Raw genomic sequence first — 26,485 nt, 5'->3', positions numbered from 1 at the left:
ATGGCAACGGGTGTGTATCTTTGTATAGTCATAATTATTGTCTGGGAAAATGTTTGTAGTCAATGGTAAGTTGACTAATTTATAGCCTGACTTCCATGAAAATTGTTGAGTTTAAGTAGAAGTAGAAATTGATGCTTGACTTAGTTTGAGTATATTCTGCAGTGCACCAGGGTAATCGTAGAAATAGTCAAGAAGAATTCAACCAAATAATATTATTAATACAAAGAAAAAACACAAAGTATTAGCATTGTTAACAGAAAAAAAAAATGTTCTCCACTTTTTTGATGTGAACGTGTTCTGATGACAATAACTCCTTAAGTTATGGCTTTGTCCTTTCTAATCACCGAATCACAACATTTCTTTAGATTAAGTCTTTATTTGGTTTATCATGGTTCATTAATGACTGCATTCCAATCTAAGAATTGATAAAGATAAGATAAAAGTTTTACATCAGTTCAGTTCAGAAACCAAATATCATCTTAAACTTTGTCAAAATGAGATTTCAGACTGAAGAAATTTGTGTCTTTGAGGCCAATGCGTCTGTTTATTGAATTCGAACTATGCAACACCTCCACCGTATTCTCATTTCCTTTTTTTTTTTTTTTTCAAGTTTCTTGTTTTTAATATTTTCAGACATGTACAACTATCATCACTATCATTACCTCACAGGTGTTGTTTTACGGTTAAACCTCTCTTCAGTTTTGGTTTGTCTTTGAAATATTGCTCTGTCTCTCGCATGGGAGAGCTGTGTCAGACTGAAGCCACATTCAGGAACTTGTTCCACCTCACACTCAGCTCCAACCCATACCATTAACTATTTTACTCTTTTTTAAGATGACATCTCTTGATGTTTTCCACCCTTCTTCACTGTTTGCATCCACCTCAGTATTGGTACATACTATAGACTGCAACTTCTTTTTATAAGAGCAAATATTTTGGGTTACAGAAAAAAGATACCTTAGTATTTTGAGATAGGAGCTGCTCACTCTGTCCTTATTTTTGTTTGAAATACGAGCAAAAATCCGAAATAAAAGCCATGCTGCTGGACATCACCACTAGCTGGCAGATGGATAGAACATCAGCTCTCTTTTTCTTTTGCTTGCGTGTTCTCATGACTACTGCGTTTCTTTTCATTTTTATCTATGTTTACGTAACTTATAGTTAATTATGCACTAGAAGAGTATACATGCCTGTTGGTTGATAAATATGTGTTTTTGTGTCATGGAATGAATTCAACTCATATCTTAAAGTACCACATATAGATTAAAGATGACTGACTCAAGTTCCCCAGCAAAGGTAGAGTGTTGTAACAACCTCATGTCAGATAAATAATCAGAACTGTGTGATTTGGAATTTTTTTCTCAAAATAATGAAAGTGCGCCCCATACGTATGAAAAAGAAATTCTTTCAAAATATGTATCTGTCATCACCTATAATGTGTCCCTTATGTTGACATTTAGGAATCCAGTAGGTGGCAGTTAAGACTTACAAGTTAAGACATCAAAATGGTGACAGCAGACAAGACTGTGATAATATACTTAGTAAATAAAACTGTCAAGATTGGAGGCAACAATATACGCCGGTGATGTGTGAGACTATTGCATGTGGTTGGAGGGTTTTTCACTTTGCCAGTTACAGTTTGTCATTTTACTTGACTTTACATCTGTCTCCCACAAATATTGGAATGGTAAAATCACTAGTAAACCCATAAAAGCATATGATATCATGTTACTGTACAATAAACAAGAATAAAATCATGACCCACAAAGTGGACGAAGAGGCTGAAGGCAAAACGGCGTGGATTTTTCTGTATTAAATTTAAAAAAGAACAATTTTTTTTGGAAAGCTTAAAATAGATTCATATGAACCATATGTTATTGAAAATGCATTCATGAATAAAATATAGTACAGAACTATATTTGGACACAAATCAGTTCGCCACACGTTTTTTAACTTGCATTACGTTTCCAGGAACCAATTGATAGCGTAAACCTCGGTTTACCTGTAAACGGGTGATTCTTTAACTTTGAGAGTTAGGACTGTTTTCATAATTTTATGACTTTAAATCTATGTGAAATAAATGTCTACCAAAACTTTGCTTGTCATCCTCTATAAACACTTTTAAATGTTATAGCTTTGTGGAGGTTTCCCACACATTTTTTACCTTTGTAACGATCAAACTTGTATGTTGTGGAAAAAGTTATTCCTTTTTTTTTTTGTGTGTGTGTGTGTAGTGTATGACTTTAAAGGGTTGAGCTGTTATTGAGATAAATTGAGAGTGTGCTTATTGAGAATGTGCTTGCTGATATTCATTAAGAGAATAAGGACAAGACTTTTCTGTTACTCATCCATCACACTTTGTACACAATCTGTTGCTAGAGAGCTAGTCATCAGTCTCTGTGCTGCTGTGATTGAGTTGTGGCCGACCTTTCTTTGCAGAAGGAGTGTTGTGTATCACCGTTGGAGTGCTTTTGAGCACAAACTCCTCTTTTCAGGCCCCACCACAGCGTAAGACTAGACAGACAGATCCAGGCTATGACCTGGTCACTCTAAAGCTTTATTTTGTTGTTGCATCATTCAGAGGTAGACTTACTCTTATGCTTGTTGTCATTGATAATGTTCTTTTTATGGGAGGCTGTGTTTGGCTTATGCTAGAAGTAATGTGACACGTCAACTTTTGACCTTTGAAAACTCTAGAACCCGCTATTATCCAAAGGAAGGCACATTATATTTGTCTCTATCCGTATCATTGAAGGTTTTCCAAAGTTTGGTGCCATCAATTTACTACTCCGGGACCACCACCCTGTTGTATACAGACCAAGGCAGACATTTCATAGTTTCACTTATCACCTCAAGGTATTAATGGGACTACATAAAACTATTTGAAAGAGTTCAATGAAACAAGGTAGGCTCACTGGTCATATAACAAGGAACCAACCCATTAACATATAATCGAATACATCATCACTGATATTTCAAATCTTCTCCTTTAGTAGGTAATGTTTCTTATTATAGATTTTGTGGAGTCCCAGAGTCTTAGGAATAGCCTTGTAAACTAACGTATTTAGACTTTGTTCATCCAGTAAAGTGAGAAAATGTCTTAATTTGCAATGAAACTGTATATTCCAATCCAATTTCTCTGCGAATGAGACGCAGTGAGTTTTATGAACTGCATTACCTACTGTACTTGAGCAGACGCTGCCACTTTGTCCCAGACATGACTACATTTTGCCATTTTTGAACATGTCATATTACTTACTGGCATGCAATGCTGCTTCAAGAATACCCTTCCTGACTAGTCTATTCCAGCTAGTAAACTTTGTGCCATTGACTGCACTTACTACACATTAGCACTGTGTCACAAGCCCTGGAAAAATAAGTCAGGAGTTATCCCAAGGACCCATTGTCTATCTCACAAGTGTAAGAAATCAGTGACTAGTTTCTCTCATGCCAATAGAATCAGAAAAATGCAGTTGGAGTGGTATGACCACACTCTGTGTGGGCCTGTCTATGTTTGAACAGTCTTTACGTGTGAAAATGTGTGTGCAGGCCCGTGTGAGTCTAGGTGTGATGGAGAATAGATTTAGCATCTGTGTAGAGGACTGGGCAGGGCTGGAAGACGACCCCTCACAGCAACATGCACTGGAAGACATATTTCAAAACCACATTTTGAAATATGTCTTTAACCACTGCAGATTTTCAAATGTTATCATTGTCTTCCAGTGTTGTTATGAGCCTCTACATTCCTCAAGATGGTCATACATAATCTGTGATTTTTGCGCACTGAACTCATTCACCTCAGCTGGTTTTCGGTTACTGACTGATCAATTATGTAGTAAATAATATGATTTTATTGTTGTGTTTACAATTATATGTCTGTCACCTGTACCACCTGAGCGGACTACGGGAAGGGAAGGGAGAGAATGTCAGGCCTGATTTGTAGTGTCAGTTTATTAGTAGTGTGTTATTGATTTACAGTGGTTGTTCAGCAGTTGTTGAGCAACAATTAGAGAAGATTCAACCCCCATCGCATGGAAAATATTAGGTCAGGGTTTTCGATCAGAATTTGTTCACATGTGTGATAATCATAGATCATTTACACTGTATTCTTCATGTTGGATCGTTTTAAGCGTTGACTTTTGTTTGGGTGGGGGGGGGGGCTTGTCTGCAGTCCTATTTGAACTGTAAAGCTATTTAGGGGATAAGGAGGCCTTGGACTGAATGACCAGGAGGTTGGAGTAAGTGGACTAATAACATGGCCCCCCTTGTGGTCAACACATTTGCTAATCAGTGGTCAGTTAACTACAAAAACATGCTTTTATCCCTGATGAGGGGTTCCAGCCACGGGTGTCTGGAATAACGTTTTAGCTTTGTGTAATGAACCAGCTTAGAATTTTGTCTGATTCCACCTCTTCTGTTTGGCCTTTATAGAATCAACTATTTAAACTATTGAAGGGCTCAAGTTATGTTATGCAAAACACACTTGGCGTGATTTTCCAACTAAATTATATGTCCCTGTCTGTCTACAAACATCCTCCTACTTTTTAATTTTTTTATTTTTTTGCCTGCTTCATGAATCAGAAAACATTTCATATTTGAGACCAACCATCATATGATAGTAGCTTTTTGCATCTTCTTCTCCAGGGAGGAGACATGACAGGTGCTCAGTTTGCTCTACACACACGCGCACGCACACGCACACACACACACACACACACACAGTTAGTAATATGGGAATCCAATTTATTATTGGAAAAAATTTGACAACAGGGTAGAGGAGTGAGACGTTCTGCTGAAGTTCCAGAGAACAGACATAGCTTTATTCTGGATCAGCATCGAATGGATGAGATTCTAGTATCTCATTGGTTTCATGCTGTGGTAGATAGTGGGTGGGGCAGAAGCATCCTTTTTGCAGAAATGTCAGGTTACAGAAAACCAAAATGCAATCGCCTGGCTGTCAAAGACCTGCGATGTCCTTGATTGTCCCCCTTGTCCTGTGTAGCGACCTAAATCAGCCCTCTGGGTTATACTGTTGTGATACCGATTTTACACCCACGCAGTATTACCGCACCACACGCAGCCCGAGGAGAGTAAGTAGATTTAATTTACTACACCAGGCACTAAGTGAACCAGCATTGTACACACAGTCTCAACATGGCAGGTCCACTAGTTAGACTATGATCTCTTTTGTCAACAATTGAACGTCATGCAGAGATGCCTTTCTTGAAGTGAAAGCTTTTCGTATGTTGTTAAAAAATTTTACGGCCTTCCCATCTGCCCTCCTGTCATTATCGCCCTGCTTGGATGGGCTTCACTTCAAACCTTCAGTAATTACAAGAGTAGTCTAAGCCTTTAATGCTCATACTGGATCATAATGACTTGAAGGGCAACCGTTAACAACTACTTGTGGGAATATTCTGAAGTATGTTATCTAATTTTAGTGATATTTAAGGCCGCAGAAGATTGAGATGTGCAAAACTTGCGTACTCTCCCTGTTTCAGTTTTGACTATTCCCATCATAATTTCAGGCAGTGTTAGTTTTAAACTGAGAGCCAGTAGAATGCGTGGGAATCCTCAACCTTTTTTAATTATCTGTGTTTTTGATTTTCAGTCAGTGGTGAAGACTGGTCGTTTGCTCATCAGTCACGAGGCACCAGTTACCGGAGGCTTTGCTGCTGAAATCGGCTCTGCGGTACAGGTGAGTGTGCATAATATAATGTGTGAATGAGAAAAAAAAATCTATATAACTTTAATTGGCACGAGTAACTCATCTGTAATTCTCATGCATTCAGGTCATGGTAGATCTGTGTGTTGAATATAGACAGCTGGACATCTTCAAACTTTTCCTACATGTTCAATCGACTTGATTCAAAACAGAGATTGTACAGGATTTAACATTTCATTCCATAAGTCAATGCACATATGGAGTCATGAGTAAAAACATTCATGTTGAAAACCCATTTTTTATTCCTAAAATGAGCCAAGTACTCTGGCTCTCTAATAAAAACAGGAATTATCATCACTAGATTAGAAACACACAAGTACATCACATGATTACAGCATAAAGATTTTATTACTTTCCATATGATTCTGATTTCATGATCTTACATTTATTTCTTGTATCCTCCAAAGTATGATTTGCACCATTGTTCCTTATCTAGGAACATTGCTATCCTAAAAATAAATATTAACAGTAATGATAATATCCCTAATGTTTTTATTTATTTATTTTGTTTTAGCGATTTCTGATCAGCGATGTATATGCATGAATGAAACACTGATTACCCTCCAATGTCACGCCATGCATGCATTTGCTCCTTGTTGAAAATTTGCAGGCACAGAGGCAAAAGAAACCAACTATTTGAAATTGCATAAAAATATATTGATCGAAGAATTGAAAATTAGAGAAGGAGTTCTGTAATTGGATTTCAGAAAGGAACAGCTTTCTGAGTAGCAACAGCAGAGCGTTTGTCACTCAGGATGTCATTGATTCTCATACAAATTTTATTTGAAACAATGCGTAACCAATGCATATTAGAGAGCTGATAAATTGTTAGCAAAGTGTAATGTCTAACTTTCAGCCAAATCCTTTATCATTTTGTTGAGATAATTATCTTCAGTATTCTACCCGTGAGGCTCTAAATTGTGAATATCATTCTACCTTCAGTGAGAAATTTGTATCTCAAAAACAGCATCTCCCCCTCAATACCCACCTCCTAAAGTGTCATTTTGCTCATACAAAATAAAATGCATGAACTCAGAGCTGAAGCCTTAAAATCAATCGATCATTTGCTTGTTTACTGTCAGCCAGATGTTGCACCCTCCCCTGTCAGTGAGGCCTAAATGGTCTGTGAATCATCCCTCTGTTCTTCATGTTTCGTTGTTCATGCATTGTGTTGTGATGATGTAAGTTGTTAGTGTGTTCCCTCAATTTATTGATCTGCAGTTTTCACATGGCCTCAAGCAAATTTCAGATACTTCCACTGGAGAAAATCACTTCTAACTTGTAACTTCTCCTTTCCAGTGTTCTCAAGGAAGTGAGTTTTACATTCAGACATTTTTTTATTACCTCCTGTTCTTTGCAGCTGGAAGTGCCACTGCCTTGAAAATAATTAGAATACCTTAGAGAATATTTTGTTTTTCATGAATAACTGGTTCGCTAACCGATGGATAAGTGTGGTCAACACGAACAAGTAAAGAGTCAATAAAACAGACTAGTTAAACTCCTGGTCAAGAAATGTGTGTCATTAAATATAATTATTCTAAATTTGTAATACCACACCTTACTTTTATTCAATAATGAAATGCAACAAAGCACCAAAACAATTTACAAATTCAACAGCAGGATTTCTTTTCACTATCATCCACATCCCAATGCAAAAGCAGACATGTATTCAAAAATGACAGGTGAGCTAATTAAACCAGTGTGGCTATCATGAGAGCTCAGCCAGCGAGGATGTATTTGTTTATTCTACCATATATCAAGATGCACATTTCCTTCTACATGGTGTTATGGTAGACATTGATAGAAGGAAAATCATTCCAATAGGACATTTCTCACAAGTTCTGTGGAAACTGGGTCAGGAGAATTTTTTTGGCGTCTGGAGGGCCACAAGACGAGCGACATCTAATTCCATTATTTTTGAGAAAAGGCAGACTTTGCTACACATTAACACTTTCCCCACCCCTCACGTCTGTTAATGCGATCATCTCTTTCCTCAATGCATGTACTCACGAACTATCCTTAAAAATATACATCATTCTCACATGCGTCTACCCATCCAACAAAGAGGTACACAAAACTTGGTCTAAGCAAACAATATCCACGGTTTCAGATTTGCCTCTACCGTTCACCCTCAATGTTTAGTGTTTTGCGTTATGTGACCAGAAGCCTAAAATAATTGAGATATCAGTTTGAATGTCAGCCAGCCCTACCTCCTGGTTCTCTACCATAGTTTATATCTCTCCCCGGGTCGAAAGCTAGGGGCAAACAGATAACACTGCTATCAGGATAGTCTGTATACTGTTGGCTCTGGCAGTACTTCCCTCCATAATTTTTTGAAAAAGTGGCTTGAACCACTATCTGTACACCTCAGGCCTGTCCATAAGGATCCATTTATGGATTTGATTTTCTTTTTTGTGTAAAGGGCAGACGAGAGTATTGTGAGGCTTGGCAAGTTTTCTTTGTCAAGCTTTGGCTTCAGCCCTAGTGATTTAATAATGTGTCATTAGCTGGCCATCCAAATGTGTGGCTGATGGTTGGATAGGACAGAGTAAGTGAGCTGTGGCTAAAGCCAATGCTGTCATGGACCTCAGGGATGCACAGAGAGAAATGGTGAATCCCCTTCATGCCTTTGGGTCTCACAACCATAGCCAGCTGTCAATTATTCAAATTTAAAAATCTCCTTCTTGTTTTATCAATGACGTAATAAAATATTGTGTAATTGTAACTATCCCATGTCACAGCTACTCCTGGCTCCTTAGAGCAATAAGGAAAAATAAAAGTTGGGTATCAAATGAACAATCCAGTAACAAAGATGGTAGTTTTTTAGCTGAAGTTTTTTAGCTGCATTCCATTAAATACTATCCTTCAGGGGGTGCTATGATTTTCCAAGAGCCCTTTGGGTTTGGTTCTTGGTCCTGATGCTGAATCGGCATCAGGTTACTAGTTGCCTTTACAAGCATGTCTGAATGAGAAGCAGTACAAGAAGAACACCTGATGCATTGTGTCTGACTGCAAATGTTCTCCATTGGCCGCTGCCTCCATCTGGCAGCATTTACACAAGAAGTACCACCATAGTGAGTAAGGGGGTTACAAAGGTTTTATAATGGTGGGCCATGTGATTCTCACTAGCTCAAAGTTTGACCATTATTGACTTTATATAATTGCTGGCTGTTGTGTATTGTATATTCTAAAGTTCTAAACTTAATCCAGTCAGTAATTTCCTCTCCTTACAGTATACAGTATTTGTTGCTCACTGCAGTCTTTCTTTAGCTAAAACCATTTAAATTCTGTTTGCAGATGTATCATAGAAAATGGAAATACCTGCACCCCTCTGATATAGAGCGTTCTGTAGTACAAGGTCGACTATCACTGCATTGATGTGATTACAACAAGATATTTTCTTCTCACCACATTTCCAGTTCTTTAAATACTTCATTTTTGCTTTTCATTGAGGAATTATTTCAAACTTTTCCTCGTACTTCATCAATCTCAGTGTGCCTCAAAAACAAGTCAAACCTTCCTGATTTGGTTGTTACCTTTAAAACTATTTTAGTGTGTACTTTTAACGTATTTGTAATGCAAATCTTTTTTGTTGCATAACAAGATTGAGGTAGAATAAAATGCCTTTGAATGCCTGACATGACCCTTCCTGTACTGTTGGGTTTGCTGTGGAAATGGACATTTTACAACATTTCAAAACACAACAGGTACACAGCAGAAGACAGGAGATGTCACAAACATCATACAGTTAAACAGAGTCATTCTTTTTACGATTTAAACATTGTTTGAGGTTAAAAAAAACACCCTTGGAGATCTTTCATAGCTTTGTGTGAATGTCTATCAAACTCTGATTTTGCTTTGGATGTAGACAAAATGCATCACTGCAGCTCTAAGCAGTAACTCAAACCTTCCTGAAATATTTAAATCCTGCAGCACTGCAGGGTGCAAGTGTGCCTACACTGCAGTTCGGACATATTTAAACTTATTACATATAATGATGCACTTCCCAAAAGATAAACATAGATTTGAATGAAATCTGAGATGTGTGGCCATCCTCTGTCCAGCTGTGGTGGCAGACAGTCAGACTACTGTACTTTTCTCCCACTTCCAGTAAATGTATTTAGGGGAGATTACAGATGAGATCCAGAGAAAAGAGTATTCTCCCTTGCACTGTCTGGCCAGTTAAATGAACTCGGGTAGCGTTTCAAAGTCAAAGGTTGTAATCCTGGTGGACATGTACAATAACATTGTCACTGTCGTTCATAAACTGTGATGACAAGCACGATAGATACCTACTGGTGCTTTTTCCTTCTTTGCTTTCTAAAAAGAAAACCCTGAACAAAACTTAACTTTCTGCATCATGCAGTGTAATACAAAGCAGAGCTTTTCCTTCCAGCCTGCACAGAAGCAAATTTACAGAAAGGTGGCGAGCATTTGTTGATTTAAACCATGCGAAAAAAAGAAGGATCCACACAGGACAATCTTTGGGCATTTTGCCTGCCTGTCAATTCAAATCGGATGACATCCAGATGGAACATTGCTCCCGACCCATTGCGTTCAAAAATACTATGAAAAATCTATGAGAATCATGTCATGATGTAGCTTACTAGAGGCTATACAATCTGAGGATTAGAGTATGTCTGCACCATGACCTGTTGTGTAACAGGACTCTTCAGACAAAGCCTTAAGCGCTGTAGAGCCGCTGTGCTGTGGACTCGCAAACCTTGGTTTTTGTTGATAATGAATGCACTGTGTAGACCTGAGGGCCATTTGTCAGCACGTGATTGCAACTTCAAGAAAGAAATTGGAAAAGATAGGCTGAGGCTTCCATGACACCATTAATACAGGGGCTGTTGTCAGGATCTGCCACAGCCTGTTGGAAAGAATCAGGTCTAAAGTCGTCTCTAGTCAACAGAGAAGGAAGAAACAGAGCAGGGAGGCGGATGAGAGGGTTTGTTGACCTTATTGTCTCCATTCAGTGTGCAGTCATTAAAGGTTACCACAGTTAAATAGTTGGGTGGCGTATGCGGTGAAAGAGTGCTGCAGCTTTTGGGCTGATACTGGCAGCAGCATAGAGCCCTAGTTAGCAGATCAGGTGGATGTTTATTCTTACGCTTACCGGGCTAATAAATATTTTCTTACCAACTTTTTGACGGTACATACAGTAGTCCTGGAGTGACAATTACAGAAAGAGGCAGCTAGCAGAGGCATAATTTTAGATTAATTTTCCCATAATCTCTTTTTAATCATCAGCTACATCAACATCAGCTACATTCTAAACTTGGTGCTGGTCTGCTGACAGTGGGGAATGATGATTCAGTTCAATGAAATAATGAAGAACCCAGTAAGTTCAGAAAACAAATTGTTTTACAATTGATCGCAAAGTTTATTTAAGACAAAAGGTTGTATTTTGGTTGCAGATCAGTACATTGACGGGATTTTTTTCTGAATTTTTGCTCTTTTTTTGTGTGTGTATTCTTTTTTCTTTTCTTTATTTTCTTGTCATTTTTTTGTTGTCTGCTGGTTTCCTTTGCTGTTGAGTAAAGAAACTACATCAGACGTTGCCTGTCATCTATATCAGTGCATTTCTACTGGAGTTTCTGTCATTCTTCTGTTTTGTTACATTTTTACTGGTTGTAAAAACACCAAAGATTGAAGACTCCTCGGCTCCGAAGACAAGGGGTCGACTTCATTTTATCGGTGTAATATTTTTGTTTTGTTGCAGTACTTAATGCAGTATCATGGAAGATTTTTTTTAATTAAATGTGCAGAAAAAAGGAAAAATATTTATTGAAATGAATGGCAAATATAATTACAAGTATTAAAATAATGTTGATATTATTTTACCAACCAACATGTAATTTGCATTTCAACCTGTAAGTAAAAACATTTCCGGATATTTCCAGACTGGTACATCAGACCAGTATATACTGGTTTTATTGTGCACCTTTACACTCATCACTACCAGAGATTTTTCAGAAATGAAAAACATTCTGTGAAACACAACTCTTGTCCTTCCAATGGCCAAACTGTTCTTTGAAACCCAGTTTATGGGTTGGTTATGTGTAGGCTTTTATACACAGATCACACAGTAGCACTGCAAATGATAATGATCCTTGTCTAGACTGTTAACAATGAATAAACAATGACACCATCACATCACTCTCTAATGTGTAACTTTAATGAATTAATGAACGGGATCTTTGCCAACACAACAAGCATGATGAAACTGGTGTGTTTTACGTGTGTGTTGTGAGTCACTGCTTGTACCGCTATATGTTTTTGTTTACACTCATTTAGTTTGACTGTTGCGTTGGTGTTGATCTCTGTTCAGGAGGTAGAAGCCAAAACATCGCACACCCGTCTTGTTCTACTGCCATGCCATCCCAAGTGTTTACACAGATGTCCTATATTACAAGCTCCACTGTCATCAGGGTGGTGCAAGAACACAGGACCCCATTACACTTTGACTGTATAAATGGCAAAGCTGTCAGTATGACAAGAGTCAGGTCAAAGTGAGTTGTGGGTCAGATAATAATTGTTCATCCACACAGAGGGGACATCTCAACCTCCTCAGAGTCAACATGTATACTTCGGTTTTGGTCGCTTGAGTTGTTTGCAGGTCCATTTCAGCTGGAAGAGGGTACTTCAGGTCTGTTTCTGCTAGTCTATGTGTGTGTCCAAGTGTGTTCATTAAAGTCATCGGGGGGTTGTCTCTGTTGGAGTGTTTTGTCCAACATTTAGCTTTGTCTCCACAGGAAGAGGTCAAAAGGCAATAAAGAGACACGAGTCATGGTTTGTTTTTCACTTAAATGTCCTGAAACCTGATTAGCTCTGAGGAGCCTGGTTGAACTGTTTGGACCTGTAGTATTTAAAGCAGACATGACAATAAAAAATAAGCTAAGCTGACAAGTTGTTCTGAACAGTTGCATACTTTCTTTTTTCCAATAGTTATCATAAATGTCTTTTTGATAGTGTCGGAAACTGGAAATGGACACAAGAATTGAGAGTAAATAAAGAGTGACTTGGCTTAAAGAGCTGGTGACATGCAGAGGCCTATGTGAAGCCGTCAGGATTTGTTCCATAGGGTGAAACACTTGAAGATCAGAGCTTTAGCTGTCTGGACATGTCAGCGTAGTTCCTGAATTACTGATGACTGAGCAGTTTTAGGGGTGGCATGATTGGTAGCGCTGTTGCCTCACAGAAAGAAGGTTCCGGGTTCGATACCTTTCTGCGCCTTGTGAGTGATCTGTTTGTGGTCATGTGATGTGCTGGCAAAACTTCCAGGGTGTACCCCTCCTGTTGCCTGTAGTAAGCTGGGATAGGCTCCAGAAACACCTGTGACCCACGAGGTGGATAAGCAGCTGCAGATGAAACTATTACTGTTGTCTCGTCTACAAGGTAATAGATGTTTTTTCCCTTGCAGGAGGAATGTTTCCTCAACTTGGAGGCTCCAATCGCCCGGGTCTGTGGTTATGACACTCCATTCCCTCACATCTTTGAACCCTTCTACATCCCCGACAAGTGGAAGTGCTTCGAAGCAATCAAGAAGATGATCAACTTCTGAACCCATCAGGTAGGAACAATCCAAAGCGTTACTGTAAAGGAAACCGATGAGCTATGACTTTGAGAATTAATTTGTTGCTCCTATGTGAGCCAGAATGTAGCCTCAGCGTTTTGGGCAGACCTCTCTTGCAGTGGAATAACAGACTTAGCTTAGCTAACTTGGTGTTTTACATATTAGGTATCTATCTTTCACAGTAACTATTGTCTGAAGACCTTGCTCTGGTTTAGCTGTAGCTGTAGCTGAGAATGACTTAACTCTAGGTTGTAGAACTTAGTAATGAGCTGATCAAGTAACTTGTCAAATTTACAGAAAGGTAACCAGCAACAGTTTACTTTTATTTGTCTTTAATAATGATAAAATTATAATAAAACAAAATTGTCATAGTTTTCACACTTTTCTATACACCAAATATTACACACTTTATGAGAGGAAATAATTATCAGTGATTTAATGTTTTGTAATCATTTGTCGGTTGGGTTAGGGTTAGGGTTAGTCTAAGTCCAGTTCTGTCCATTACAAAATCTTTAGCCATCTATGGTTTATGTTTGTCTGTCTGTTCTCTACATGCATCCTTCTATAGCTCTAAAGCCAAATATGAAGCTTTACTGTTCAGAGGATTTCAAAGCATCTGTTTTGGTGTATTCACACCTATGTTTAGAGCTAACAGGTTGTAATCAGACCACCCAAGATTGATTTTAAGTGCCAAGTGTTAACAGGGCTCCCATGTGATTGGTCTGCCCCTTTTATTTGTCTACTTTCATGCTTCTACCTCGATTCTGGACGCACAATATTGTCTGTCATTTGTTGCAAAGGTTTTGAATCGTCATTTGAGAGCAAATAATTTCAAATGATTTAAAATGCTTATACACTATGAAGTGAACACAACAATTGCAATAAGTGTGGTGTTTAACCTGCAAATAAACCCTCTGGCAGGATGGAACATCAACATAATGTATGGACAAATGGCAGAGTCAGTTATAATATCACTACATTTGAACCTGACCATTGTTGTTTGCTTGTATCTTATCATTAATCTTTAATACCCGTTGGTGTATGGGTGTTATACATACTTTCTAGCTTTATAAAGAACCGATAAAGAGATCTCAGAACTGGTGATATGTTTTCTGACTTCTTAGTTCTGCCAAATATGTGCTGCTGCGTTTCAAATGAACTGTTGTCACTGCACGTCTGACTTTTTTGGAGGCTTTTCCAAGAATATTTGTAATTAGTCTAGACTAAAACCTATTAGTTTTTGTTGTTTTTAGATAGTTTATAAAATTTTGATCATCATTTATTTATAACACTTGGCTTCTATGGCTTAATTTTTTGGTTTCCAATAACTGAGAATTAATATAACTGCCATTTTATATTCCCAAGCATTACCACCAATGCCGCTAATTAGATTTTTGTTGTCTTAACCTGCAGCCATTAAAATATTACCCTCAGTTAATAAATAATTTCATGTCTGGATTAACGACTCTATCATAAAAATGGCGATGATCTATATTCTGTTGAAACACTGAGAATGTTAGAAAATATGTTGCACCTCATCAGACCAGTGAACACTCTATTGAGTTGAGCAGTGCTTGGTTTTCACTCAGATTTTTAAAGAAGAAACAGTAGTGCAAGGAGCTGGGAAGAAATAGTCTCACATTACAGGTAGGATGTCTGTCCAATAAAATTTTTTAAATGGCAATTGAAAGTGTGTGTATACTGTATGTATATAATCTCCCAACCACATTCTCACCATCTCCATACAGCGCTACTTTTCTAACCCCATCTGTCATTAACACGGGATCTCCAAGTTAAGTTATTTAACCATTCTTGTGTTCAGTGCCAGCTTCTTGTCATCCTGATCCTCACGCTTGCTTCTTTTCTCTTCATTCATTCAGTCAGTGGATATCAGCCAGGAGAAGACTCTTTGTTGACCATCCAATCAGGAAGCAGTATCCAGATGTCCCTCAGTGTCCTCCAGCAATAAGACTGTTACAGTGCATCTGGATCAAGCAGCTCCTTTCTTTTGCAAGGAGAAACCAACTTCACCCATTATTAATGCTGTATAGTCAGCTTTAGTATTAACAAAGTACACAACATGCAGTTTCTACGTTATGAAGAGTGAAGATTATTTGGTTTGATTTTGTCCGCTGTTCTGTGCTGTTCATTTTGGTTGAATGTGTTAAATTGAGCTCTAACCTTTATCTGAACTGGCTTGTACTGTACTAATATAATGGACCTTTGATTTTTTTTCAAGGAAAATAAACTTACCATAAAGCTTGTTCAGTGAATGGTTTTGATTTACATTGCTTGAAATGTGTTGGGATTTGGCTAAAATATTGACTGCAAAAACCAACAACTGAGTGACCGTAGGTCATGTGATCAAACAAAGTTAACAGGCTATTATGACAAAACCCGTTGTCCGTTATACATCTTGTTGAACACATTTACTGCTTCTGATTTTGTAGCAAGCTGCTCACCCTTCTCACTTTCCAAGAAAAAATGAGGTGTTTTTTGTTTTAAAAAATCTGAATACTATTATGACCACTGTGTGAACTTTTGTCCTATTATAAAATCATACTATATATCCATTTCATCAGTGATTCCATTATTGCCTTACCTTGTTAAACCTTACCGTCTGCAATTTTGATATGGATAGATATGGAATCCATCAGGGCTGTAGTTGTGACCCTGTGTCCTTTTTCTCCCATGTTTTCTTGAGACATCTTAAATCAGAGGTGAACTTTTACCTAAACGACAATGAAAACTGGAGTTGGAGTTGGAGGGATTGGAGTTCTTCCCAGGCATCCATTAGGAGACACTGGTGGAAAACAACTGGCTCTACCACTTTGACAGCTCATGTGTGCAAAGGAAACACATGCTAATCCTTAAAGGCTGCGGCATTCATCATCCTGTGGCTCTATGTTTGATGGAGTGACTACACATTATGGGCAAAATTATTGGGATACCTAACCCTTTTAAATGCACTTTTATGAAATACAACCCTAGAGTTCATCATAAAGGGCTTTTTTTTTTCAGCTACTGCATAACAGGGTTCGTGAAAGTCTTTAAATTGTTTGATCGAACTTCTGACTATTCATCCATGAGAGGTTTGACAGGTTGTAATCTTCATTTCACTTCTCCCCAATGGTGTTTGATGGGATTGAGGAGCGTGTTATATGCAGGTTATCCAGGTTCTTACACACCAGACTCTCCAAACCATGTCTTTATGGACCTATCATTGTGGAGAGAGATGCAGTCGTACTGGAATTTGTTCACAGATTTGTTTTAAATTCATGGGCAAGCCAAATAATTCAGATTTTCCTTTTATGGAACCAAAAGACCCAACCTAGTCCTTGAAAAAAACAAACAAGCAAAAAAAACCACCCACCAAACTTTACAGTGGACACAATGCAGTCACAGGTAATGTTCTCCTGGCATCAGCCGAGCCCTGACTTGTCCATCAGCTGCCAAACAGAGAAGCGTGATCTGTCACTCCACAGAACACAGCTCCACAGCGCTGGAGTCCTGTGGCGGCGAGCCTTACACCACTCCATCTGAGGCTTGGCATGCTGCTTGGTGAAGTAAGGCTCGCACGCAGCTGCTCGGCCATAGAAACCCATTCCATGAAGTTCCCAGGGCACCATTTTGGTGCTGATGTTAATGCCAGAGGACGTTAGGAAAGTTGGGGATTTTTATGCACGATGTCCCTCAAGCACTCAGTGAACGCCACTTTGACTTGACATAGTCTGCAACTCTGTGTCTGGTTTCTGTTCCTAAACGGTTCAACTTTTAAAATAATTTAGGTAGGGAGGAATTTCACAACTTATTGCAAAAATGGCTGATAACACAACCACACTTAAATTCACTGAGGTCTTCAGAATGACCCATTTTTACACAAATGTTTGTAAAAGCAGTCTGCTTGGCAAGGTGCTTGATTCATCTGTGGCAATGTTTGTGAAAGAAACCCCTTTATTCAGTGAATAAAAGGTGAGTCGTAACACTTTTCACATTGTAGTATGCACCAGAAAATTGTTCAACTTTAACTTATTCTCCAGTCTTTCATCTGAGTCGTCATCAGTAAGTGGAATATTGGGAACGATGAATATTTCCTATTCATTAGCCAAGCATCAGTCCTGTTCTGTGTCTGTACGGGTTTTCTCCGGTTTCCTCCCACCTCCAAAAATTATGCTCCTCAGGTGGATTGGTCTAGATTGTCCCTAGGTGTGAGGGTGTGCTTGAGTGATTGTATGTCTTTCGTGTGGTTCTGCATTGTGCTGGCAATGTGTACGGAGCGTCTCCTTGCCTCATACCCATAAATCCGCTGGGATAGGCTCCAGCAACCCCAGTGACCCGCAAAAGTGGAAGAAGCAGTACGGAAAATGATTGAATAGCCAATGGGCTCTGGACAAGGCACTGCATACCTAGCCTCTAACTAATGTCTAATGTGGTTTGCAGAACTCGGTAGTCCTTTTCCATCTACATCCATTAGCCCCAAGTCCCCCCCCCCCCCCCACTCATTCTTCAACATTTCATGACACCTCTTGTGCTGTCTCCTTCAAAATTGTAAGGTAATAATGTTCAAAACAAAAATAAATTGAAGTATATAAGTAGAACTGAATTATTTTTGAGATTTGGGTCTCAAAAATAATTACAGTCTCCTGCCACAGCCCCCCCCCGCCCCCATCACACACACACACACACACACACACACACACACACACACACACACACACACTCGGTTGGTTTATTTTAAATCCACCAGATACAAACTAACATTACAATTCATTTGGAGTTGTGTTTGTCCAATATTTTGACTTCATTATGGTTTTTCTTGCCAATGCTGCATTTCGGTGTTGGTCTATTGTGTGTCGTGAATTTATCTTAACTTGTTATCTGCTGCTGATAGACATGGTGCTGATGAGAGTAAAATATACATGAACATATAAAGAATAAAGTCAGTCATAAATCCAGACCACACGAGTTCTAAGAAGACCTCAGGTAACTCAGAATTTCCACCTAGCATTTTTAAAAGTAAGGTCAGATGGAAATGTTAGACAATCAGCCAACTGTCAGGAACTTCTATCAGAATATTCCTTGAACGAAAAGGATTTTTGTCTCGTTTGAAGAACATGTTAGCAGCAGCTGCTGCTTGACCTCATTCTTCTAGCCTCACCTTCACCTTTTCAAACACATGTTACCAAGATGACGGAAACAAGACATCTATGAATGTAAACTTAAAATGAGAATATTTTTTATTATTGCAGTGTTATACATTTTCTATAGGGATATTCTATTTGCATGCATTCATTACACCATTCACTAACAAGTGTGGTTGTTGTTAACTTAGTCCTGATAAGGCTTCAATTCTTTTTCTTTCGTCTTTACATTATTTTCATTAACTCCATATTCAGGTTTATATTTGTAGGGAAAATAATGTTGCCCACTTTTCTATTTGGTTCATAGACCAGTTAAACCAAGGTGTTTGTGTTATATTATCCATCCCAAGTTACAAACTTGATCCATAAAGTCGATGAGAAGGGTAAGAACTCCTTCAAACTGTAATAAATTAGCAGAGCAATCATTCCCTTATGGTACCGACTGCAAACACATCTTGATGATATGACTTACATTGAAATCTGCACACCAGAGAGTCCATTGGTTTTCATGTAACACAGCCATCTGGAAAACCTTCTGATAAAATCAGGAACATTACACGGTTTGCACTTTTGGCTATTTCTTTGTGTTTTTGGAAACATTGTAGTGTCAAGATCAAGATGAGTACAACTTGCCCATTTCTTTTTCTTTTTTTTAAAATTCTTTTTCAGCAAGTGCTTTCAATATGTCACTTTGTAAACAAATTTTGAAAGTGATTGAAACGACTTCATGTGCAGAAGAAAAAATCTGCATCACTGAAGGTTTTTGTTGGTTTTTTTGGGCGTTATCCAAGCTATGCATGCTCTAAATGAAAGCAGCTTGCAGCATGCATTTTGATTTGTGGCTCATAAAAATAAATACGTTTGGAATGTTTGTGATAGATGTGAACCGTTGTATCTAATAGAAACAGTGACTCTGCCCTTTTTGCGGCGCATTCACAACAGCATAAGTATCAAAGATATTCATGAATGTCTACTCTGCTGGATCAAAGATGAAATGTGGTCGTGCATGTAGTGCTAAATGCTCTGTTCTAGTTAGCATGCAAGTGTTAACAATATGAACTCCATCTCACCTTACTACATAACACTGATAATAACATCAAGGTAGTTTGCAGCACCAGCAATTAGACATGGATTATCAACTGTAAAAGGCTCCCCCAATTCTACTAATCACCAAATATGTGCTGCTAAGTCCATGTGACGTTTCAGATAGGATTCTCAGCATTCACCACCACAAGCCCTCTTCAGAAAGTAAAGATAAAATCACGTCTGTCATTTTGGTCTGGGCGAAAGCAGGGACATAAACCATGGTGGTGAGTTGGCCCTTCTTTGGGTGGGGTGGCGAAGATGACCTCTGCTTGGTAGGAAGGCCATAATAGCATCTGTGCTCTTACAGTTTGTCATTACACACTATATTTACATAAAACTCCCAAAACCAGGAGTGGTAGGTCACACCGTAAAGCTACAGGGGGTGAAGATGCTCTGGTGTTTATTCAACAACCTTTTGGATATTTTATGTTGATGGTTAATTATAATAGTTGCTGCCTAGGATAGTTTGACCCGAGGTTAAAATGGAAAATTACAATGATAGCAAAATATATGAATGTGGACAGGCTGCGGGCTGGAAAATACTTGGTGGATACAGACTTGTCTCAGTTGAGCATCACAGAGAGTTGTTTTCCTGCTCCCTGCATTGTTGTTGTAATTGGTGCTCATTCCTGAAAAACATGTTCATTTTCTCTGATATGAACGGCATCACGAAGAAGACGAGCGGCGCACCGTATCATACCCACAGCTTTTGACATTTCAGATTTACTTTACCATATTTTCGTGTTTAACATATTTGCAGTAATGAGTGTTGGCATTGTCTGTCAGTCGTTTCAAATCAAAATTCTCTTCAGTCCCGCAGAGGAAGCCTCCAAATGTAATCCTCAGTAACAAACTGCAACAGCTCTATGGAAGGTTAAATATGTTTGTTGTACCACAGAAACTAAAGAAGGATGGAACATTCAGGCAACATTTCAAGAAAAATAAATAAATTCAAAATGAAATTTTAATGACGTTGAAATAAGTTGAGTAAAGTCGTAGTGACAACCCCGTAGAGAAACAATTCTGTCCAGGTTTTTGCTTTATCTTTCTTTGGAATGGAGCCAGTTTCTTCCACAATCTCTTCAAAGTCTTTTTGGTGAAACCCCTTCCAAAGCTTTACAATATGTCACCTCCTTTGATATTTCCTGTCTATTCTGTTATGAGGCTAAAGAAAGATTAATGGTACTGTATGTGACTCTATGTGACCTCTATGTGACCTCTTTGGTGGAGAATAAAGATAAATCCATACCTCCTTTTATATTGAAACACCCATATGTGAGTGTAACGTTTCATTTTCCACATTAAACAAACTTCTGGAAGTTCCACTTTTTAATTTGTGCTATTTTGTTTGGGTGTATTTTTGTTTTCTATTTCTTACTGTTTACAGAGTTATCAGACTGTCTGACAGATATTACCAACCAAATGACTTATATATTAGTAAAAACTTAACAAAGTAAGGGGAATCAAGTCATTTTAATCAAGAGTAAATAAAAACACTTTGTTTGGCATACAAATGATAACCAGGGACAGTTATTATTCTTATTATGCCTTCTTTCCTTATGATTGGACGATATGATGCTGAGGCCTTGCTATTTCAGTCTAGCGTCATTGTGGTTAAATATTATCTTGGTGTTTCAGAGAAAACATTATGAAGTGTTACAAATAAAAGAAAACCTTGGGATTATATTAATATGTTGAATATTCAAGGTATATCTTTATTTACTGTCCGTAAACTACTGAGCTTATATACAGTATATGTACCTGCCTTTAAAAAAAGTAAATGTTCACTGGTTGCCAGGGATCACGAGGGAATGATTGGGAGCACTGACTGTTTTTTGTTCCCTTTATCCAAAGCTTCATTACCCCATCAAAACATTTACCTTGCCTTTCATAGCTACCCCCCCCCACCCACCCACACACACACACACACACACACACACACAAAGAATTAGTTCACTGATGCCATACTATTAAAACAGTTTGTCACCTAGCATATACTGTTTGGGTTTCCAGGCTTTGGTCTACTGTCTCCTTCTGATCAAACAGAACTCTGTACTGAAACAAAAGGCACGTGTCTCACTGTCAAACCTTCCATTCATACACAAGTCGATGCGAGATAAATGCATGTCATCCATCCACACCAAACTGACTGTTAGGAGAATTTGATGCTAATGATGAAATGTTAGCTCAGTTACATCTGTGCTGAATAACTTGGACAAAGACATTAGTTGATGGGAGTGTATTCTCTGATGTTGATTTAATGAAAGTCTACATTTGCCTACATAGAATTTCAAAACAAGTTGGACGTCTTGGAAATTGTTGCTGTATGTGGACAACATCTGTTTGCTTAAATATTATATATACAGTGTACAAAGTCGTACACAATAGTATTACTATCAGGTTTACGTTCCTCCAGCTGTCTTGTTCCACCATTTTTATTGGACACAAATGATGGTTCCACCAGAGAATGAAGGTCTGTGGTTTCTGAACTGACCTCTGGAAAATACAAGAACTTGGTTCTGGTTTTAGGATTAATACATAAATTCAATTTACTTGTCAGATTGGGGGTTTTAGTTTGGGCTCAAGAAACAGAGAATAGAGAAAGAAATTTTGAATTAAAGGCATCAGCTTTAAGTCGCAAGGAGTCAGCATTAAGTTTAGGTCAGCATTAACGTCTTCTGCACAGCTTTACAAGATGAGAAGCACACACTTAAATAAGGGCTTCATCTTCCTGACAGTAAAATTACAACTATGACATTCCTGTGAGCCACGCCCATCACTCCTGGACACACGCAATGGTTACATAACCCCGCCCAGTTGGCTTCACCTGCCTTCTCCCTCCAAATAGTCTTTGTCATTTTATGATGATTATATCATTAGTTTCGTAACCCCTAACATTCTTATTATGCTTATTATGCTTATGCTTATTATTATTATTATTATTATTATTATTATTATTATTATTATTATTATTATTATTATTATTATTATTACTATTATAATTATTTATTATTTAAAAGTAAAGGCAATCATAATTTACTTTTCATTTAATAGTCTTTGCATTTGATATGCACTTGTGTTTATCTTTATGTACTTTATTTGTTCATTGCGTACACAGAAAAGAAATCAATCCAAGTGTGAAAACAAATAGTTGAACACCTTGTTGGATCCGTTGTTTGACTGTGAACTGGACATCAGATGGGCATTGGCTGAACCAAAGACCCTGCCTTTCGTGCAGGTTTTTTCACTGCCCTCACACCGTGTGCTGTTATTGGCCAGAGCGGCCTATTCATGACCCAACACCTCGTCACAGGAAAACAAAAACAGTGTAGGTTCTCTGCAGATACAGAGTCTATCACGCCCCACCAGTCAGTCTGTATGGTGAGTAAGACGGATTATTTATGTACGTGAGGGTGGGGGCTTTCGTCAATCTTCCTTTTAGAATGAAATACAGTTCCATTCAACTTCCTGTCTGCTGTGTGTGGTCATCTTGTGCAACAGCTGGTCAGAGGGAAGTTTAAGATGGAGTGTGGTTGTGCTCAAACAACTGGAGTCCCTACATTTAATTTCCACCCAAGACTTCAACATTTATCTGTAGAAGGCTTGTGCTGAAAAGTGAAAACCAATAAATCGCTATTACACACATATTACAAACAGACCTCCGAGGGTATATATATCCCAGCTCTTGAAAACATTAAGTTTTCATGGTTGATTTATTTTTCTAACTAAATTCTGTAATTTAAAAATGTGTATTTGTGAAAAGCCAAGCCTATTTTTGAAATAATTCAGGCATAAACCCCGTCTGAAAATGTTCATGTAACTTCTATGAATGTGACTGAAATTCTTACGACCATTATGACACATTATAAAGACATCTGCACCCTTCAGTTTCAGTTGCACATCTTAAGTGTGCAGGTAAAATATGATGGATTTTTTTTTTTCCTGGACAGTTCCAGGTGTTAAAAAGAGTTTTTTCTTGCATTAAACCATAGATCCCATGTCATATAAATTGTTATTTATGTGCAATTGTTGTAAATAATTATTTCTCAGACATTTCAACAGCTTTACCGCAGTAGTTATAGGAATAGTTCACGTTTTAATAATCTTTCGTTGTTAGTTTTACCATGCTTAACACAGCTTGATTTCAATTATATGAGTCTGGTTGGCCTTTGACTCACATTTAAATGCAGCATTTTACAGTCACATATTTCAAGCTTGAACCTGCACAACTTCCACTCTTTATTTTTCGAAGCACTCTCATTTTTCAAATACACTTGTAGACACAGAGCACTTAATCCTCTCCTGGTTCCCAGATGTGTCAGATGTGCTGTTGTGCGGCGGTGCAGAAGGATCTCAAGGAACATTATTTTGCAGGGAGGGAAGAGAAAAACCACTTGAAGTCAGCAAGAGGGGAAACGTGTGAACAGTAAAACATTTCATCTTCCTGGAGTCTGAGTCAGAGAACTTGTATCTGTGCTGGGAGCGAGTTAGGAGTGAAGGGAACTGGAGAAATGAAAGTGATAGCGGTCAGCTGAGCAGTTCCCCTGCTGAGGATGCATCATGACTGTGTGAGACTGTTACTCTTCTGTTTCTTGATCCACACACAGGGGCCCTGTAAGCACGCAGATAAATGGTGAGAGGTAGAGTGGCAGGCAGCTCCTTCGTGGTGCGCCCGATGAGCTACTTGTAGGGGGGACGGTGCCTTGCTCAAGGGCACCTCAGCAGGGCTCAGGAGGTGAACTGGCACATCTCCACTGCCAGTTCACACTCATACTTATTGGTCCACACGAGTTTTGAGCTGGCCACCCTCTGGTCCCCAGCCCAAGACATAGTGGACTGATCTACAGCCCCTTACCTACCCCAGAAGGGCAGTCTTTTCTCCGAGCCGTGTGTGCTTTTACTTTCTAACATTGAGGGATTAGTGCTGGAGCAGGAATATCCTAATGTAGTTTATAAGTCCATGTTAAAACTCTAGATGTAAAGCATGTCTAAACTTGACATTTTTCCAGGGTTTACTGTTTCACTTACGAAATCTCAATCACTCTGTTCCAGCTTTGGTTGGAGGCATGGCCCTACATGGTATGAATGGAATTTCACACTTCATGTCATGAATTTATCTATAACGCATGATTATTAAGTGATGATTAAATTAGAAGCTATCTTTTTTTTCAGGGTAATATTGGTGCTTTGCCAAAAAAAAAAAAGAGTAAAATGTTATTTTATTTACTGGACATATATTTGATTATATGATATTTATTCAGTAAATCTGCAATACCATTGTTTATTGGGTGCATCACATTGCTATGTTTCATGTGAAATAGGTCGCTTGTGGCTGGTAACCTTCACAAAGCTGTCATCCTCTACAGTTTTCTTCAGCTTTAACGAGTATTTTAGTGTCTTTCAGCTCATTGTTTTGATTTTGGAACCAGTGCTCTCATCATCTCATTTCCAAACGACAGAACACACAGTGTACACTGGCTGCCCAGTACCAAAAGGCAGTTGGGTCAGCGTTAGTTCCCATTAGCTCATCAAGCCTGTGGAACATCTAGCAGCACAGAGCCACACTTTACAGTCAGGACTTTGTGGAGAGCAAAACAGAGTTAAAAGCTGAATGAATGTTACTCTGTGAAACCCAATAAGTTGAAAATACTCAATATGACAATCGTAACTTAAGAATATTTAAGTTATAGTCAAATATTTTCCATACATGTCTATAGATATATTGCATATTTGTTGGAGTAATAAGAGACACATCTAAAAATAAAAACTAATGTAGACTCCATGTGTCTGAAGAAGGTATAAATAAGACAAACAGAATAAACTGCTAACAATAAGCCAATGTGTTCACTATAGCTCAAGTGATATTCCAGAATAATCGTGTCACTTCTGTATATTAAAATCACTGATAGCTCCGTAACCACATTTTTTCAAGCTTGTAACAAAACCACTGACCGTTGCCACTGCTGCTCCTTTAACAGAACAAACACACACACACACACACACACACATACACACACCAAAAAAAAATCACCTTTCCAGTTATATTTACAATTTTTCATGACTGTCTGTCTAAATGTTTATAATTTTCAGTTTGGAAGTTTTGTTTTTGTTTTGGTATATTTAGCCGTTCCTCGTCCTGGGCTCAGTGCCCGCCTGACTGACAGTCTCTAATTAGTGAAGCAGGAATACATATTTAGAGCAGTGTGGCTTTGGAGCGTCTCTTTATTTAAGTCTCCAGAGAGAACAATGGAGGAAACAATAGCTCCCTGCTGAAGGGAAGGTCTTCACTGCACTGTCTTAGTGCAGATCTTTTCAATACGACTGTCCGCTTCCAATTGAGACACTATAAAACAACGTGCTCACTGCAGAGACTAAGAACTAGTTTATTTTCATCACTAAAGGGGACTTGATTGTTGTGCTGATGGGTTTTACACAATTTTAATAGTTGTGGTAGAGTGTCTGTTAAGGATTTACTTTTATGAAGTGTTTCTGGAATCTTCTCTGCATAAATAATATTTTAAATCATGGCTTAAGTGATGAATAATGTGGTCGCTTGTAATTATGACAAGTAGTTATTCCCCCAATCATGGGTGAGATGGGTGATTCCAGGCATAGTAGACATTTTAAGGCCAAATTTTAATCGTCCTGTGGCTGTGTTGATAAGAGGAAGCTGTGCCTTAATCCTGATGAGTGCTTGAGGTTTGTCTGCTGGAGTCTGGAGGCTGGTCAGTACCATGTTTCCATCGACTCCCCACTGAGACTCATTCAAACCAAACTTACACATTCTAGTCAATGTAGTCTGTGTTTCACAAACAGTGGAGGGCCCGATCTCTACTGCACAATAATAACCTTTATAAAACTGTTTTTTTAGGTTGGATCACTAAACGTTTTGGGCTTAGTGAAATGATCCATCATTGTTTTATTAGTCCTTAATAATTGCTGAACGTCATTCCA

General features: G+C 38.4%; 1 protein-coding gene across 1 annotated transcript in view; it reads left to right on the top strand.

Annotated features, from left to right (window-relative positions):
* Positions 1-15,568, top strand: part of bckdhb (branched chain keto acid dehydrogenase E1 subunit beta) — a 52,646-nt gene extending 37,078 nt beyond the window's left edge. Inside the window, exons 9-11 of the mRNA XM_068323496.1 lie at positions 5,612-5,698; positions 13,152-13,301; positions 15,185-15,568. Coding sequence (XP_068179597.1) covers positions 5,612-5,698; positions 13,152-13,292 — 228 coding nt within the window. The 3' untranslated portion in view covers positions 13,293-13,301; positions 15,185-15,568. The remainder of the gene's footprint in view (positions 1-5,611; positions 5,699-13,151; positions 13,302-15,184) is intronic.
* The last annotated feature ends 10,917 nt before the right edge of the window (positions 15,569-26,485 follow it).

This window comes from Antennarius striatus, chromosome 9 (assembly GCF_040054535.1).
Source record: "Antennarius striatus isolate MH-2024 chromosome 9, ASM4005453v1, whole genome shotgun sequence".
Classification (NCBI taxonomy): Eukaryota; Metazoa; Chordata; class Actinopteri; order Lophiiformes; family Antennariidae; genus Antennarius; species Antennarius striatus.
The sequence above is the reverse complement of the archived record's forward strand: the minus strand, read 5'-3'. Positions and strand labels throughout refer to the sequence as shown.